The sequence below is a fragment of the Protopterus annectens genome, chromosome 1.part2 (assembly GCF_019279795.1).
Source record: "Protopterus annectens isolate FY-2018-M chromosome 1.part2, PAN1.0, whole genome shotgun sequence".
In the NCBI taxonomy this organism is placed as follows: domain Eukaryota; kingdom Metazoa; phylum Chordata; order Ceratodontiformes; family Protopteridae; genus Protopterus; species Protopterus annectens.
Genome location: NC_056727.1, coordinates 530286231 through 530302105, shown reverse-complemented (window position 1 = coordinate 530302105; position 15875 = coordinate 530286231). Strand labels below are relative to the sequence as shown.

The 15875-nt window shown below is 42.0% G+C and overlaps 1 protein-coding gene across 1 annotated transcript in view; it reads right to left on the bottom strand.

Moving 5' to 3' along the window:
• Nucleotides 1-15875, bottom strand: part of RDH13 (retinol dehydrogenase 13) — a 407557-nt gene that overhangs the window by 360161 nt on the left and 31521 nt on the right. The window contains exon 2 of the mRNA XM_044057463.1: nucleotides 1-119. Within this exon, the coding sequence (XP_043913398.1) occupies nucleotides 1-119 (119 nt within the window). The remainder of the gene's footprint in view (nucleotides 120-15875) is intronic.

Sequence of the window (15875 nt, the reverse complement as noted above, 5' to 3'; positions counted from 1 at the left end):
CTCTTTGAGCTAATTCAAGAGCCGTTTCTTTACCAATTCCAGTATTCGCCCCTGTAATAATTACTGTCTTTCCTGTGATCTTCGCTTTGCTTGGACAGTTTCCACCTCCAACATAGTCCCTGTAACAATAGTATACAAACACAGTCAAAAATACAATGGTATTTGTATTTTACTACAAATGCTATTTTTCTTGCTGTAAATATCTGCTAAATCACAAAAGCATTTTTACTCTAACTGCTGAATACCAGTAGATTCAGCCAATTAAGACCTATTAAAACACTGGCTTGTCACCTACTTTACACGTTTCTTAACCAAGCAGTTTGCGAGTGCTGACTAGAAGGGACTCCTTTCAGAAATGGTCCAAGGCATTTACAAGGGGCATCAAATCACATAAATACGCAAACTCAGTTTTGTATACATCAGGTGCATAACTCACCTTATCAGCTGGACATCAGGCACATTACTTTTTGCTGTTTGATGAGAAAGCTTCTGAAGTGGGTAGTTGCTGGAATTTTCTCTTCTGATAATCCCCAGCTCAGCACAATTCAGTTTTCTCCAGCTACTGTGCCTAGGGGCATGCATCCCTCCAGCCTGTCAGAAGGCAAGTTCAAGACTAGTTTGACAACTATACAATGAGCAATTAAATTATCAGGTCTGAAATATGGCCTTTCTGAACTCCTCTTTAACATCTTTAATCTAATCTTCTCCACTGGTTACATTCGTGAAGCCTGGAAAGCAGCCACTGTAATGCCATTACACAAGTGTGGCCCAATCATGAGTCATGGTAACTATAGGCCCATTAGTCTCACTAGCTTCATATGTAAAGTTATGAAGCACATTATCTCAGACTTTATCAGTCTAGACACTGAAAATCTCTTAACCCTGAACCCTCATCAATTTGGTTTTATTAAAGGAAGGTCCTGCCTCTTTAACCTCATTAATTTCCTTGAAAAAGTAACTGAAGCAGTAGACAGTGGTTATCCATTTTAAACAGCATGCCTAGACCTGGTCAGGGCCTTTGACACTATCCCCCATACAGGCATTATTGACAGACTTGTAAAACTGAATATAATTTCTTAAAAATTGTGCGATGGATAGTTAACTGGATGCCTGAAAAAAAAACATGTGGCTAGAGTAGCAGGTGCCACTTCTGAAAACAAGTGTTGTACCACAGGGTTCAGTTTTTGGACCTGTACTGTTTGGCATATACTTCTCAGACTTTCAGATCAGCACTTCTGGCATAAAGTTAAAGTTTGTAGATGACTGCAAACTGGGTCTTATTCGATCTTCAGCTGACTCAAAATTGTCTAAGCTGTGTTGGAGCAATTGGTGCAAGGATAATGGTCTCAAAAGAAATGTAAGAAAAAAAAACATCATAGCTCAGTTTGGTAAACAAAACAAACAGTTACCATATAGGAGATGCACCCCACCAATCAGACACTGTTGTAAGGGATCTGGATACTCTTGTTGATCATTCCCTACCATTTGACCATCACATCTCAACAGCAGTTCGGAAAGCCTATTTATCTGATCCATTTAATTTCCAAAGGCATCTCCATTAGACCCAAAGAAGATATAATTCCCCTTTACTCATACCTTATCAGACCCATTTTTGACTATAATGGACCTTTTCGCATGCATTTATCTAAACATATCACACAACTTGACAGACCACAGAGATTCATAACTAAAAAGATCAGAGGCCTCAAAAGTCTTAGTTATCAGAAGAGGCTGGCAGCCCATTCTCTGTACGCAGTCTCTTACAGACTACTCCATGGAGATCTAGGTCTATCCTATTGTATCATGAACGATCCAGCACTATTTGATCCCACTCTTATCCCTTCGCCCTTTTGCAGAACTAATGGTATAGCAAATACTTGGGTAAAGGAACTAAACCTCCATCAGCAGATATGCAAGACACATTGGCATGATGGATTTATATCCCAACAAACTCCTCACCTCCGAAACAAACTTCATCTACATGTCAAGCAGAGTAGAACCCTTGCCACTTTCAAAATAAACCTAGAAAATTGGATGGGCAACTTCATATTCTCTCACAGTCTATCTTGTCTTCACTCCTTGAGGCTAATGAGAAATTTTGAATAGGGTTTTTTTTTGGCTAGGCTTGAAATGGTCTACAGATTGATTGCCTAGTATTTACCTATGAACCTAAAACATGAAGGACAAACAAAGAACATACAAGGATATACTTGCCCATCACACAGAACAATCCATTCAATGAAGCAAGACATAAAGGCCATCCATATGCAAAGGGACAAGAAGTTAATTAGCACCGACTGCAGAATGTCTCTTTGTAGATCAACAGATATGGTAAATACATACATGTTATATAAAACACTTGGTACCTTCTCTAAGTGTGTACATGCTAATGAAGAATCCAATAAAAATGAAATGCCTCTGTCTTTAAGATATCAGAGTCAAATGAAGACCCTTTGGTTTAAAAGACTGAATGCTGAAACAGCAAGGTGAGAAAAGGAGGTCAAATGGCACTGCGGTCCATGTAATAATGCTTGGTGAATATGCAGAGCACTGTCCAAATTGCCAAAGCACAGATGTCTGCCATGTAGGATGCAAATACTGAAAGCAGCCACACCACTAGAAGAATGGCCTTTGACTGGCACATTTTCAGGGGGCAGTTAGGCACCCAATACTTAACTTTCTGAATTCAAGCACCTTCCCAAGGTTAAAACTGGGTTGGAACATATCCAGCAGACTATCTTAAAAATACATCTGACACCACTCTTTGGAAGAAATGTGGGTTTGGGTTCTGAATGGAGAGATGATGAAATCAGCAAGAAAAGCAGAGCAGTGTTGTTGGAATTGAATATATCCCAAAGTCTTGATCAGTACCTTCACGAGGTGAACCTTGTTTTCACAAAATCTCACCAAGATGGCACTAATATATAGACTGTAGCTTATATAGCATATATCATGTAGAGAGGCAAGTTAAAAAAGACAACTGGGTGCACTCATCCCAGGATAAAAAAAATGCCCCAAACTGGAGCAAACACTGGTGCCAGGACTGGAAAAAATAGCAGTGTAGAATCCTCAAGACACAGAAACATTCCTATAACAGGGTTAGGCTAGGCACAGGGGGAGGATGGCCCCCTGTTACAGAAGCCAGTAATGTCCACAAAAACTGATAGGCCAAAAAAGAGCCATAAAGATGACAGAGTGGATTATTGAGGATAAGGAAGAAATTATGTTTTGTTACTATTAAGCAAGAATCCCAGAATCTCTAAATATAAAAGATATTCAGAGAGATTCAGAAAAATTGGAGGAAAGAAATTACTTGCACAAGAAAAACTGTCAAAAGCTTTAAATAAAAATGTGTGTTCATTAATACAACAGATTCATGATAAACTTTACATAGATGAAGAAACATCGGGCTGCCTGGAAAAAGGGGCAACAGAGGAAGTGTGGAAATATAAAGAACAAAACCCAGATATTTTTGAAAGATATAAAAAGAAACATGGACATTGGGAAGACAGAGAGCTCTGGTATGGCTCAATATTTATGTGAAGGAAAACGCCAAACTAATTGATGCAAAAAAGCAGCTCCAAAGAAATTTGAAGAGAAATACAGGCAAAGGCACCCAGACATGAAAAGTTTCACAATACAAAAAAATAAGAAAACAAAGGGGGTGAAGCAGAAAAGAAGATTAATAAGGTAGAAGTTAAAACTGAAGCTATAGATTATCTGCAAAGTGAAGGATTTAGTGTAGAAAATCCAGCGCAGGTAATGTCACGGTATGATGGAACAATGAGTCCCAAAAACAGGTGGAGCTGGAGGGCTCTTAAGACTTGCCACATTGTGATGCTCTGGAGCCTTCAGTAGGAGAGTGGTAGAATAGTTCATTTGAAGTTGAACAACAAGTGAAGGAGCAGGAAACAGCGGCAACCTTGTTGCAGACAATGTAGTGGGGTGATGGACCAATTAGCTCCCATATGAATTGGCAGCAGATGAAGCACCATGCATATGAAGAGGATATGCCACAGGAAGATGTTCTGAAACTTTCTGTAGAATACTCACAGGAAACGGAGAGCAAAGAAGGTGCTTTCAGTCTAGGAGAAAATGCTCTAAGGGGAAAGCTGCTTGATTAAATAAAGATGGAATGACATACTATGACTGGTGAAAGAAATAGATTACAGAAAGCAAATAAGACCCAAAATGTTAGAAGTCTGGTACAAGATGTGACATCAACAAAACCTGTTGGAGAGACAGCTTTGTCTCCCAGGGGCTGTCCCATCTCTGGAATAGACTTCCCATACACGCCAAACAGAGCACCTTGCTGACCCTCTTCAAGCACAACATTGACGAATGGATGGGAAACCACAAATTTGTCCTGGGAGTTTCACCTGTCTCCCTCATTGACAGGGGTGGCAGGTGATGACTGAGGTTTCTTTTTGGGGATAAACTCTTGGCTAGGTTTGTAAGGGCCGCAGGACCATTAGCCTAGTAACCTCCTACAATAACCACAGTAATTAGGACTATTAATATAAATTCTTGTGGTATAACAGAAATAAATAGGATATATTACTGTGTAGTTAAATTAATGAAAGATAAGGTCTTAATAGAGCAATAAGGGAAAAGAAGGGAATAAATAAAATGCAACCACGGAAGCACCAAATACAGAAAACTATAAAGCAATTAAGACAAGAAGTATCACTGTTAAAATCGGGGACAGATCATGGACGTGGTAAAAGCAATGCACAGTATCAAAAACAGACCAGGATTTTATCATGCACTATTGTCAACAAACTAAAAATATCAGCACAGGCAGAAAAACTTAGAAGGAGGAAAAGTACAAAATATGCAATTCATTGATGACCCCAAAAACGTTTTGTAGAGAAGTATGAAACAAAGCAAATGGAACAGAAGCACCACAAAAGAAAAAGCAGACACATTTTGGAGAAATATTTATGAAGACCCCATGGAACACAAGAAAGATACTGAATGGATAGAAAAAATAAAAGAAACAATAAGGAGTTCTAATGTAGAGGATATGAAATGGGATGAAGTAATGGCCAGAGAAATTTAAACAAAATGAAGAAAAGTTCTTAACTGGAGAACTTGAGGCCCAGACTGCCTAACCTTTGTCTGAAAGTATTAACATCTTATATGCACATCCCAAACAGACACCAACCTGGTTAACAGGAAAATGATATTCCTCCTTAAGAATGAAACTGGAAGCCATCCTAAAAACTATAGACTAATAACTTGCCTTCCAACAAAATGCAAACTATATACTGGAACTGATGCAGACATAGCTGTTAGTCATTTAGAAAAAAAGGAACCTCAATTATGGCAACAGAACATGGCAACAGAACAAAATGGTACCAGAAGAAGAACAAATGATCATTTGTTGCTAAAAAAAACATAATAGAAAATTGTAAAAAGGGGAAGAATTAGTTACGGCATGGATAGATTACAAAAAAAAGACATTTGACATCATCCCATATTCATGGATAAAGGAATGCTTACAGATGGGGAAAATGCACCCTACACTGATCAATTACATTACAGTGTCCATGAAACAGTGGCAAGCCATTTTTCAGTTAAGTCATGACAATGGACAAATTATCCCAGGGATAAAAATTAAAAGGGGGATATTACACGCTGATTCTTTGTAGCTCCCATTTTTTTTTTGTATTTTTTTTGTCTTGCTCTTAATCCATTACTCTGTTTACTTAACATATTAGGCCATGGTTACAATTTGGTTCCCAGAAAACAACACTGTTTATAGATTTCTCATCTACTTTCTGTAGATTACTTTAAACTGTATAGTTCAACAGATGAGGAGTTGAAAGCACAACTTCAAGTGGTTAAAACTATCAGATGATATAAGAATGTCATTTGGTCTTGATAAGCATGCAAAAGCAATGTTTAAAGCAGGAAAGCTGCAGCACCAAGAAAATATCAGTCTGTGACAGGAATGTGATATAAAGGAACTTGAGCAGGAGAGTGTATTAAGTATTTGGGATTCAAAGGATCAGCAATAACAATCAGTACAGAATACTTCAGAAGACCAAAACTAATACCGAAAAATGCCTTCCCAACTAAGACTAAAGTCCAAGCTATAAACCAATTTATTATTCCTATTATAAATTACAGTTTGGGGGTCACTGGCCCAAAAAGGTATTGGATCAGCTGAACAGGAAAAAAAGAAAAAATGCTTCATTCTTATACCAAGATTATATATTCCTCATTCTGAAGGAGGTATGGGCCACCTTGCAATTAATTACATGTACAGATCAGCAGTTGTGGGACTGCAACATATCTGCTGACCTCACCAGATGCAAACATAGTGACAGTTTTAAAACATGAGAAGTCTAAGATAACTTCTCTGCTTAATTTAGCAGAAGTTTTTGGTACCAAGTGGGAATGGAAATCAAACCAGAATCAGCAACTGAATGTGCCAAAAAACAAAAGAAAGAATATAAGAAGGATCAGATGAGAAGGAAAGGAATGTGGAAAAGGCATAAATATTGTGGCAAGTACAGAGATCTCCAAGAACAATTTTATGCTGATGATTTGATTAAGGAAACGTGAAATGAAACCAAACGATGAAAGTTTAATAATGGCAGTACAGGACAGTAGACTACATACAAGTTGGTTTTCAAAGTCCACTGAACATGTGGGAGAAACAGACAAATGCAGGTTCTGTAGAAAAATAACTGGAAATCATTGTACATCTTGTTGCTGGGTGTGATACACCCACAGTAGAGGGCATGTATACTGAAAAAGGTACAATAATGTGGCAAGACTGTTGTATTACGGATAGTGCAAACACTGCAATACTGAAATAGTTAAGAAGCATTACAAGCATGAAACACAAAGCATTTAAGATAATAATTAAGTTTATATCGCATGGGATCATCCTTTACCAACAGTTCAAAAATAGAGGTGAAAAAAACAGATATAGTAGTCCAGGAAAAAAGGCAAAAGTAGTATTGATCATTGAAAGGCAAAAGTAGTATTGATCATTGAAACTGCTACACCCAGTGATTCTAGTGTCAAATGCAGCCCAGTGCTTGCTCAAAACTCATAGCAAGCACTAATTAACCCTAGCACTAGAACCCCCTATACTGTCCAGAAGGACAAGGCTCTCTATTCGGCCCTACCAGCCAATCAGTAAAACAGCTCACTTTACCTATTCAGGCATGTCCAAAGGGCAGTTTCAGGTATACTGTCCAGTCCAACTGGTGAATCTGGGCATTTTGAGGCAATGTTACAACTGCCTCATGTACAGACAACCTCGCCTCCTACCACCAAAAATTAATATATGCGAGAGATGCAATTATACAGCCAAACTGGAGACAAAGCTCTCTCAACCCAAGACGGGAAATGGCAGTCAAGAGGAGAAGGGGAAATACTTGCAACACACCACCAGTCTCACATAGACCTACTAAATCAACACTGGCAAATAACACACATAAATACACAAAAACATACTCGGAGGCTCTAAATAAAAATCTGCTAAAGCAACAGAGACCTCCAAAGCAGACATCCAAGCAACCTCCACACCCCATCACAAACCATGAAACACATACCTCACATAAATCAGTGTGCCACACAATCACAGCCCTTAAGGCAAAATAACATACCCAATACACTAATAATAGCTGACTCTATAGTCAGGCATACTGATGTCCCACTAACTAGGCTGGACAAGGAGAAGGTTACAGTTAGCTGCCTGTCGGGCGCCAGGATCCGCCACATAACACAAGCACTCAGGTCGCTCCAGAACAAGTACAAATAAGACTCCGTCAATGTCCATGTTGGTGTGAATGACCCGAGTCATACCTCCCTGGACTACATGAAAAGAGACATGGAAGAGCTCTCTGATCACGTAGCCCAGGCCGGTATGACCCTGACCCTGAGTAGCATCCTGTCCGCACCAAGAATGACGCCACAGTATAAAGAAAAAACTATCAATTTCAACAACTGGCTAAGTTTCTGGTGTCATTCAAAGGGGATCCAGTATTTGTCCACCTGGGATGACATGCTCGACAAGCCATGTTGCTTCGCAAGAGATGGCTTGCACCTGTCACCCTTAGGCTTTGGAATACTGGCCAAGGCTTCTGACACCCCCACACTGCCTTTTTTAGGCAAAGCTCAAAAGACAAACCCACCACCGTAAATAGCACAAGTAACCAAAAACTAAGGGTAATGCTACTCAACGCCAGAAGTCTAAACCTCAAAATGCATGCACTCGAGGCTCTCCTCAGCATGGAGAACATAGATATCTGTGCAGTAACAGAAACCTGGTTTAAAGCTTCAGAGAGCACCCCAGCACTACCAGGCTATAACTCATACCATACTTTTCGGCCACAGAACCCGGACCGAAACACAAAAGGCGGGGGTGTATCCATATTCAAAGGATACTCACACTTCCAGGTTAGTGGCACAGCACGATGCCTCAGAGATCATCCATGTGCAACTAACAACAGGCCAAACTGCAATTCAAATTCTAGCTTGCTACAGATCACCCACCATGATCCAGGACCCCCATTCCGCATTTCTGGAGACGCTGGAAAATATGAAGGTCCTATCAAACACCCTAATACTGGGTGATTTCAATTACCCAAACACTAACTGGTAGAACTACTCAAGTACCAACTCCCTTGCCCAATGCTTCCTAGAATTTATATTCAAACGCCCAATTGGTCAACACCCCCACCAGAGGTGACAACAAATTGGACCTGGTCATCACCAACATGGGCGACCAGTGTTCCACACCAGAAGTCAACCCCTCGCTGGTTAGGTCAGATCATAGACTAATCACTCTGGATATCAACATTCCGCCCCCACCCCCAATCAAGGAAACCACCATGAAAAACTTTTCAAAAGCAAACTTCACGTTACTCAAGACCAAGGTGAAAAGGTTCACAGCCCCCATGCTAAAGGACAACACTGTCCAAGCTGCTGAATCCCTTACAAAGGCACTCTATAAACACCTGGAAGAATGCATGGATCGTGGTATCCCAAGCAAAACCAAGACTCACTCCTTCAAGAAAAGAAACCAGTCTGGTGGACCCCTGCCATAAACAAGCTATACAATAGAAGAAGGAAACTAGCACAGAAAAGAGTAAAATCCCAAGAAGAAAAGACATCCCTGATCAGCATCAGCAAGAAACTACAATCCCTCATAAAATCATCCAAGGCTAGCTTAAAAAAAATTGCCAAGGGCTCCAAAGATGACCACAACGCGTTCTTTAGCTATGTCAAGAACCTAAGTGGAAACTCTCAGATCTGCTCTGAGTTAGTGCAGAATGGCACAAAATACACTGAACTGACTGATATTGTCAACATTCTGGCAGACAGGTTTACTGCAAACTTCACCCCCCTCTCATCCCCTAAAGGGCCCATAACCATACCAGAAGAATGTACAGCCCCAGCAATCAATGACACACAGGTTAAAACAGCCCTATCCAAAGCCAAAAACACCACTTCAATGGGACCGGATGGTGTCCCAGGCTGTGTCTTACACAAGCTCCAAAATAAACTAACCCCTCACCTAAACACTCTGTTCAAACTCAGCCTCTCTACAGGCTATGTACCCATAGAGTGGCACACAGCAACAGTTATCCCGCTCCACAAAGGTGGAGCCACAACAGACCCCGGGAACTATCGCCCTATAAGCCTGACTAGCCTGGTCTGCAAGGCTATGGAGCGCATCATCATGGAACTCATTAACAGAGACATTGGGAACCTCCAAACATTGGACCCTACCCAGTTTGGCTTTGTTAAGGGCAGATCATGCCTCCTAAATCTAGTAGACTTCTTTGAGACAGATACCAAGGCTTTAGACGAGGGAAAGGAGTTCCACACAGCCTACCTAGACCTCACAAAGGCTTTTGACACCACTCCCCATTCTATTATTATAGACAAGCTAACCAGACTGAACATAAACCCCTACATCACAAGATGGATTGCCAATTGGCTCATGGATAGAATCCACACGGTGAGAGTTGCAGGCTCTAGGTCCGACTCTAAACCGGTTACAAGTGGCGTCCCCCAGGGCTTAGTCCTGGGACCCCTCCTGTTCGGTATATACTTCTCAGAGGTACAGGCAAGCACAGCAGGACGATGGCTGACTAAGTTTGCAGACGACTGCAAACTGGGGGCCATAACTGGCTCTCCGGCTGATACAGACATCCTCCAAAAGGGTCTCACTGAGACGGATACCTGGTGTCAAAATCATGGCCTCAAGCTAAATGCCAAAAAGTGCACAGTCATCCCCTTTGGAAAAAACAAAGTACCCGCGAACTACCACATACCTAGTAGTCCCCTAAATACAAAAAATGTAATAAGGGATCTGGGGACCCAAGTAGACAGTAATCTCTCCTTTGATAAATATATTGCCAAGATGGTTAGAAAATCCTTCTATGTGGCCCACCTAATCACAAAAGGGTTCGCATCTAGAACAAGAGAAGTCATTGTGCCCCTCTACTCTTCACTCTTCAGACCCATCATAGAGTACAATGCCCCATTTGGGATGTACTTTACAAGTCACTGCAACAGCTGGAAAGACCACAGAAGTACCTCACCAAGAGGATTACTGGCCTCAAACAGATGCCCTATGCAGCCTGACTGAAGAAACTCCAGTTGTACTCGGTTGCATACTGCTTACTCAGAGGTGATCTCTGCCTGACATACAAGGCCACGTCCAACCCAGAATTGATGGACATGCTCCACCTAAAAAAAAGAAATCCCCGAGAGCCACACACTCTAGGGATCTAAACCTCACCACAACGACAAATAGGACATGCTGGAGGGATAGATTCCTGTCCCAGAGACTCTCCATGCTTTGGAACAGGATTCCAATCTACATTAGGTAGAGCCTCTCACTAACTCTCTTCAAGAGAAACCTTGATGAGTGGATGGGAAACAGAAAATTTACCCTGGGGATCACTGCAGTGGCTCTGCTGGACAGAGGCACAGGGAACTAATCTAAGGGGGTGGCAAAGCAAACACATTCTGGCTAGGCTTATAGATCCCCTCGGGCAGATAGGTTCTATGTACACAGTACGACTTGCAGAAGGAATCAATTCTGGGCACACTGTGGGTGCTCCAAAGAGCACTTTTGAATAACATCAAAGATTAAAACAATACTAATTTCATGAACTTTAATCCTACCCTGACTTAGGAAAGGGGTCTATTCCTATTATGGTATTAGAAACCCAAAAGACTTGGAGAAATTAAAGAGGAAATGTGGATTAATCCAACTGGACACCCAGTCCTTCGAAAAGACCAAATGTGGCTCTCTACATACAAGGCCTGCAGCTTTGGAGATCTTGTCAGCACAAGTGACAGCAATCGAGACAGACTTTACAAATGCCAAAATAGTATGAATGAGGGACAGAAAAGGCTTCCAGTCATGAAGTGTCAAAGCAAGAGAAGGGATTCTTTAAGCAAGGTCAGACACTGAGTACCCACTTAAGGAGCTTCTTAGCCAGCCAGTGCTGGTCAATAGTTCTGCTTTTCACAAAATTATGATGTGCACAGATGTCAGAGACATGCATCTTGACTATGGGACAGCACAAACCCTGGACACACAGATGTCTGAGACAGGTTAGAACTACATGGAAGCAAAAATACTGCAGAAATATTAAGATATTTCTCTGTCTTGATGAAGAATCTGCTCCACAGATTAAAGTACATATGGTAAGAGAAAGGCTTCTTGATAGTTGCAGTCACCTCCAAATCTCTTGCTTGGAAATTTAGTTCAAGCAGAGATCCAACAAGCTGCCATAGGTTGGGAGGTTGAGCCGTATGTTACCTCAGCCAAGAGGAACTTCCCTGGCATGTACCAGGATAGTTTTCTTTATGAACTGTAACAGAGTGTTTAGAAATCTTCCCTGTAAAAACAGTAACAAAGCTTCCACTATCGGCTTCAGCTGAACATAAAAGGGGAAGGATCATATTGTCCCATATGGTGAACATATGGATACCTGGGCTGTCCCACTTTCAAAAGATTCTGGTCCTTAGTTCCAAGAAGTGCTGCAGCCTCAAGTGAGTGAGTCTACCACAGTATTCTCTTACCCCAGGATGCAACCAGCTGTTGGACCATAGAAGAGGAGATTTTGATCTAAATTCTTTTTTCAGAGTATTAGAGATAAAAAATTATTCTCATATTTAAACATTTTATTTGAAATTTCCTTTCCTGGAGGGGAGCACTTCCTCTAAATCAGGGAAAAAAACATGAGAGCTTCCCAACTCTCCAGCAAATTGTCCATTATCAGGACCTGTGATGGGTTCTGCTGTAGAATGTGTCCACTAATCTTGAGCTGCTGTAGAATGTGTCCACTAATCTTGAGCCTTGTAACACTGTTTAACACCAAGAGAAGGGGTGTGAGGGTATGAACACTTTTGAGTCCACTGACATGTCCACACCATCACTAACATCTTCAGTTGTATCAATGGATCCATGAAGATCTGTGGCTATCTTATGGTCTAACAGGCAGAGAAGGGTTCAGTCCTGTATCTCTACTACATTCTCATCTAAACCGTGACCTCTTGAGTCCTTTCTATAGGCAAAAATGACTAGCACTAATGTGTGCCCAAGTATGCCCCAGTGAACGCAAACTTCTTTCAGCCAGGAACAGGTGACTTCCCATGCATGGAGACCCCACCCAAGGCCATAAGCAATGACAGCAACTAAGTCAAGGAGCCTATCATGAGATTGGTTTCCAAATTAAGGAATAAAAGAAGTTCCACCTTCTGCAAGGCCTCCACAACAGTTAGTACCCTGACACACCTTCAGAGAGCAGACATGAAACCAATCATCAACAACTTGCACTGAAACAGAAGTCTATGCACAACAAACAGAAGGAACATGCTGCAAAGAGCCCAATATGAAAGCATGAAAAGGCATCTATCTCTTTCAGTGACACCACACAAGCACCTTAAGGCAGCACAGATATGAACCCCATCAACAGCCACAATACAGAATCTTAAGTACTGGATATTCCTGTTAAAGTCAGTGAAACCCTAAAGGAGAGATAACTATCCCAGCGGAGTGTAGCCTCCCAGACATCTCAAATGCGCAGGTGAAAGCTGCTCTCTCTAAAGCTAAAAACACAGCATCAATGGGACCGGATGGTGTCCCCGGCTGTGTGCTACACGAGCTAAATGAGGAATTAAACCCGCACATAAGGCAGCTGTTTAATCTCAGTCTTACCACAGGATACGTGCCCAAGGAGTGGCGTACGGCAACTGTGGTCCCACTCCACAAAGGCGGTGCCTCTACGGACCCTGGTAATTTCTGCCCCATAAGCTTAACAAGTCTAGTCTGCAAAGCTATGAGGATCATAATGGAGCTCATAAACAAAGATATAGGGGACTTGCAGACATTGGACCCGACCCAGTTTGGCTTCGTCAAGGGCAGATCATGCCTTTTGAACTTGGTCGACTTCTTCGAAACAGTCACCAAGGCCATTGATGAGGGAAAGGCAGTCCATACAGCCTACCTTGACCTTGCAAAGGCTTTCGACACAATACCCCACTCGGGTATTGTAGAAAAAATTACCAGCTTAAATGTAAACCCATATGTCACAAGATGGGTTGCAAACTGGCTTAAGGACAGAACCCACAGGGTTAGAGTTGCTGGCGCTATGTCAGACTCCAAGCCGGTCACAAGTGGTGTCCCACAGGACTCGGTCCTTGGCCCCCTATTGTTCGGCATCTACTTCTCAGAAGTACAGGCCAACATGGGAGGACTTTGGCTGACAAAGTTTGCAGACGACTGCAAACTGGGCCATAGTGGAAAGTGCATCGGACACGGATATCCTTCAGAAGGGACTCACGGAAACAGATAGCTGGAGCCAGAGCCATGGCCTGAAGTTAAACGCCAAAAATGTATAGTCATACCCTTCGGGAAAAACAAGGTAACCCCAAGCTACCATATAGGTGGCAATCCACTAAGCACAGAAGAGGTTATCAGGGACCTGGGGACCCAGGTTGACAGTGGCCTTTCTTTTGACACTCACGTTGCTAAAGTGGTTAGAAAGACCTTCTACATTGCCCATCTGATCATGAAGGGATTCACATCCAGATCTAGTGAGGTCATTGTTCCCCTGTACTCTTCACTTATCAGACCAATGATCGAGTACAATGCCCCATTCGGGATGTATCTCACCCGACATCTGCAGCAATTGGAGAGACCCCAAAAGTTCCACACCAAAAGGATAAAGGGACTCCAAAATCTGTCATATGCTGCCAGATTGAAGAAACTCCAGCTCTATTCAGTCGCATACCGTCTGCTCAGAGGTGACATGTGCCTAACATACAAGGCCATGTCCAACCCGGAATTAATGGACATGCTCCACCTCAAAAAATCCAAATCCAACAAAATCACTAGAGCAAGCGACTTAAACCTTAGCACGGATATAAATAGGACGTGCTGGAGGGATAGATTTATCACTCAAAGACTCCCTATGCTGTGGAATAGAATCCCGGTCCATGTGAGGCATAGCACTTCGCTGGCTCTGTTCAAGAGAAGTCTTGACCTGTGGATGGGAGATCGTAGGTTTACCCCGGGAATCATCTCTGTGTCACTGCTGGACAGAGGCACAACAAACTAATGGGTACAGTATTTTTTCATATAAGGGGTGGCGTAAGCCACAAAACTTTGGGCTAGGCTTATAAATGCCTTAGGGCAGATAGCCTAGTATAAACCTATGAACCTATGAAACCAAGAGCAGGAGGGAATTCTTCCATCCCCTCTGAAACAGGAAAAAGTCAGGAGTGACCTCTTTAACCTTTTTGTGAAGGAAGAAATGTCTCTTTGGCCATTCTACACTATGCAGTCTGGAGTTTCTACAAACAGCCCGATCTATGAGCAGAGTCTTTTTCTGGGGTTTGACCAGTAATTCTCAGACACAATCACCTATGACCATTTTTCAGAACCCAGTGTTCCATGGTTATGATCTGTTAAGCTAGGGAAAATTCACAAAACTACATAGATGACTTTGCAGGATAGTCAAGACTATGACTAATTCTCCAGTAGAGTCTATCTTCTAGCAGAACTTAGCTGATGGTGGAGAGGAAACTATGCTTCTTACCATGTGAAGCCCTTCCTCAACCTATGTGGGGACCTTCCTCCTGGAAAGATGGAATTATCTGGAAGAAAAAAGACAGGAAACAGGCTACACATGATACTGAATTTCTGCTTCCTCTTTTAGAAGTCGTTTTGCAAGCCTTAAGAAGCTTGTCCCCCAGGGAACATTACCACGGAAGGAGACTTCTACAAAAGTTTACAGCGCCTTGTCTGTATCTATCCTTAAACAAGGAGAACCCGAAGCACAGTATTCAGCAAAGGAACATTATTGAGTCTGCTACCCTGGTCAGAGTATCAGCACAATCTATATTACAGCTGGTTATATTAAAGTCAACTGCAGAAGCCATGGTGAGGGTCTTTCTACAAAGCTTTCTTGATACCTTAGCACGGATATAAATAGGACATGCTGGAGGGATAGATTTGTCACCCAGAGACTACCTATGTTGTGGAATAAAATCCCGGTCCATGTGAGGCAGAGCACCTCGCTGGCTCTGTTCAAGAGAAATCTTGACCGGTGGATGGGAGATCGTAGGTTTACCCCGAGAATCATCTCTGTGTCACTGCTGGACAGAGGCACAACAAACTAATGGGGCACAGCATTTTTTAACATAAGGGGTGGCGTAAGCCACAAAAACTCTGGGCTAGGCTTATAAATGCCTTAGGGCAGATAGCCTAGTATAAACCTATGAACCTATGAACCATATTGATGGAGAGCTGCAGAAGATTGGCTTGCTTTTCTATTGTTTTGTCCAAAAGGGAGGACAGGAACAGAAAAGGTCTCATTCTCCTT